Source organism: Curcuma longa, unplaced genomic scaffold (genome assembly GCF_044706935.1).
Source record: "Curcuma longa cultivar G26 ecotype Majalengka, Jawa Barat unplaced genomic scaffold, ITB_CL_G26_1.1 contig_20253, whole genome shotgun sequence".
Lineage (NCBI taxonomy): Eukaryota > Viridiplantae > Streptophyta > Magnoliopsida > Zingiberales > Zingiberaceae > Curcuma > Curcuma longa.
In genome coordinates this window covers 59-3175 of record NW_027431323.1, presented here as the reverse complement: position 1 = coordinate 3175, position 3117 = coordinate 59, and the positions used below count along the sequence as shown (strand labels likewise).

The 3117-nt window shown below is 36.7% G+C and overlaps 1 protein-coding gene across 1 annotated transcript; it reads right to left on the bottom strand.

Moving 5' to 3' along the window:
- Positions 1-1806: 1806 nt before the first annotated feature.
- Positions 1807-2502, bottom strand: LOC141817374 (glutathione S-transferase T3-like). Its single transcript, XM_074705039.1, has one exon. It carries the CDS (start codon positions 2500-2502, stop codon positions 1807-1809), a length of 696 nt encoding a protein of 231 aa, XP_074561140.1.
- Positions 2503-3117: the final 615 nt, after the last annotated feature.

Genomic DNA, 3117 nt, shown 5'->3' with positions numbered 1-3117 from the left:
TGTCTGAAGATAATCTTGAAATCTTCGATTTGAGCCATGGATAGGTTGTGCGGGTTCGTCACCTTCATCATTGTACCAATTTGTCACGTGAGCTCCCTCATCCTCAACAATCATGTTATGCAAAATAATGCATGCTAACATGATTTGTTTTAACTTTTTCCTATACCAATAATGAGCTGGACCTCTAACAATCGCCCATCGAGATTGGAGCACCCCAAATGCCCGTTCGACATCTTTTCTTGCAGGCTCTTGTCTTTCCTTAAACAACTTCCTCTTGGGATCCTCCGGGCAAGAAAAAGCCTTAACGAAAGTAGCCCACTCTGGATATATTCCATCTGTTAGATAATAACCCTTCGTATATGCAGTGTCGTTCACCATGAAATTAATCTCCAGAGTATTTCCTTGCAAGACATTGTTGAATATGGGAGATTCATATAACACATTAATATCGTTACGTGAACCGACAACTCCAAAGAATGCATGTCATATCTACAAGTCATGAGACGTGACCGCTTCAAGTACGATTGTTGGTGACCCATGTCCCCTTGTAAATTGACCTTTTCCAAGCAACTGGACAATTTTTCCATTTCCAGTGCATGCAATCAAGGCTACCCAACATGCCAGGGAAGTCGTGTCTCTCATCATGCATTTGAAGAAGACGTTGAATATCATCAGCATTTGGCCTTCTCAAGTACCTATCACCAAATATTTCAACCACATATTTATAAAATTTGAAAAGACACCTGATGGCAGTTGATTCACCCATACGTAGGTACTCGTCAAGATGGTCGGCGGGGACTCCATAAGCCAGTTGACGAATCGCAGCGGTGCATTTTTGTAGTGGTGACAATCCTTTTCTTTGCACAGCATCGTCCCTATGTTGAAAAAACACTGAATGATTCTCTAATGCATTCACTATGCGGAGGAATAACTCTCTTCGCATTCGAAATCGTCTTCAAAATATTTCATTGTGATACACCGGGTTTATAGAGAAATAATCATTGACGAGCCTCTCATGCTCGGCTTCACGATTTCTTTGGATGAACCTTCTTCTTTTGTGTGTGTCCCTCCTTTGATATGCTTCCATAAGTTGTTGGTGTTGTTGAAGAACCAATAACATCAGTTCTTCACCCGGATCATAAACTTGCTCATCGATTTCAACATGGACTTCGTCTTCGCTTGTCGAGCTGGAACTTGAGCTAGAGCTACCTGTAGAATGAGACATTTTTGGAGGAAACACGTTTTAGTATATGTGTTTGAGAAATGGTATGATAGTCAAACGAAAATCTCATAGCACAATGTGTCTATATATATTTGTTTTTCTCATGCAACGGCTAGTTTCAACAATAGTTTGCAACGGTTAATTTGTAACGTTTAGTTTGTAACGGTTAGTTTTCAACGGCTAGTTGTAACAGTTAGTTTTCAACGGCTAGTTTACAACGACTATTTTACAAAATTATAATAATTAAAAATCACATTAATCGAAATGAGAAATATAATAATTAAAAATTATAATCACTCGAAAATACAATAATACTAGAAAATGAATATTGAGTAAACAATTTAGATATTCCATCTCGACCTAATATCCTGGCATAGACATTCATGTATGATAAGCTGCTCCTTTGTCATCTACGAGGTGTCTTTGTTCAATATTTTGTACTCCTTCAACTTCAAGTGACGATTCTTAGCTTCAGATTTGGACAACGCAGTTTTTGCCTTAATCTCCTCTACTTCAAGTTGTTTTTGCTTCAGATCGACTTCGGACTTCTTACGCTTGTGTACTCAGTGAACTTTGTGAAAATATTATTGTAGTTTATTGTCAAATCCTCTATGGTCGATTTTACTGTCTTTTCTCTTTCTTTTTGCTGCCTTCTGTCCCATTGGACGAGTATCTTCATCATCCAAGTCTATACTCACATCTTGGATGGAAGAGGTGTTGCTTGCTCCCAACTCTGAGGTCCTCGTCTTCTTTGTGGCCACAAAGTGATCAGCAGACTGTGGAGTAAACATTGGACGGTCTTTGACAATTCTCCACACATGCTCAAGATTGAATGTAACGCCATTATTTTTGGATTGATATTTTTCGTACGCAAACCTCAATATATCTTCGTCACTGTGACCACTTCGATATGAACTGTAAACACTATTGTAATTTACATTGAATCGATATACCTTCTTTTGGATTGTATTGTGCCAATGTGACCGTATAACATTTGCACTTCTGGTGTTTGAACCTGAGGGATGATTCTCATTGTAGTAGCTTGCAACACGTTCCCAAAAAGCATCTGTCTTTTGTTCATTGCTAATTATTGGATCATCGCTGATAGTGACAAAACTTCTCGCTAAGACCTCGTCTTCAACCTTTGTCCAACTTGAACGTTTTCTTGTACCCTCAGCATTTGAAACCACTTTTTCAAAATTGACCACCTCAATTGGGGATTCCCGATCGAAAAGTTGAGTCTTCGGGACAAAAGTTGGAGTTGCAGGTTCATTCGACATCGGAGGAGTGAAAGACATACCAGTTGTGTGTGGGGTACCATATCCATGAACAACCGGTGGCGTGAAATACGGATGACTCATATTTTGCCAATATTCGATTGGAAGCGGTTGATATGGACTTCGAGGGGCATAATTCGGATGATTCATAGAATTTCCAAAACCTTAGAAATTTTAAAGATTTTGTGGAGGAAATGACATATTTGGAAATGGATATGGGTATTGATAATTTGATGGAATTTATGGATTTTGGGAAGATGAATATTCTTGCGGGTTGTTTGTAGAATTCAAGAAATTTTATAAAAAAAGTCCTATTATTTTCATCCATTTCGAATAGAAAATAAGATTGTAGGGACTTTAAAAAATAGATGGGGAGAATATTTAGATAATAGAATTGGAAAGTATAGTGAGTTGGAATGAAAATATGTGTACACATTGGTAGATATTTATAGATAAAATTTTGAACTAGCCGTTAAAAAATAGTCGTTAAAAAATTAACCATTTTATTTAATTTTTAATTTTAAAATTTATAATTTTTTAATAAAAATTAAAACTAACCATTAATAGCTGTTAAAACTAACCGTTTAATAAATATAATTAAAAAAATAAAAAAATTGC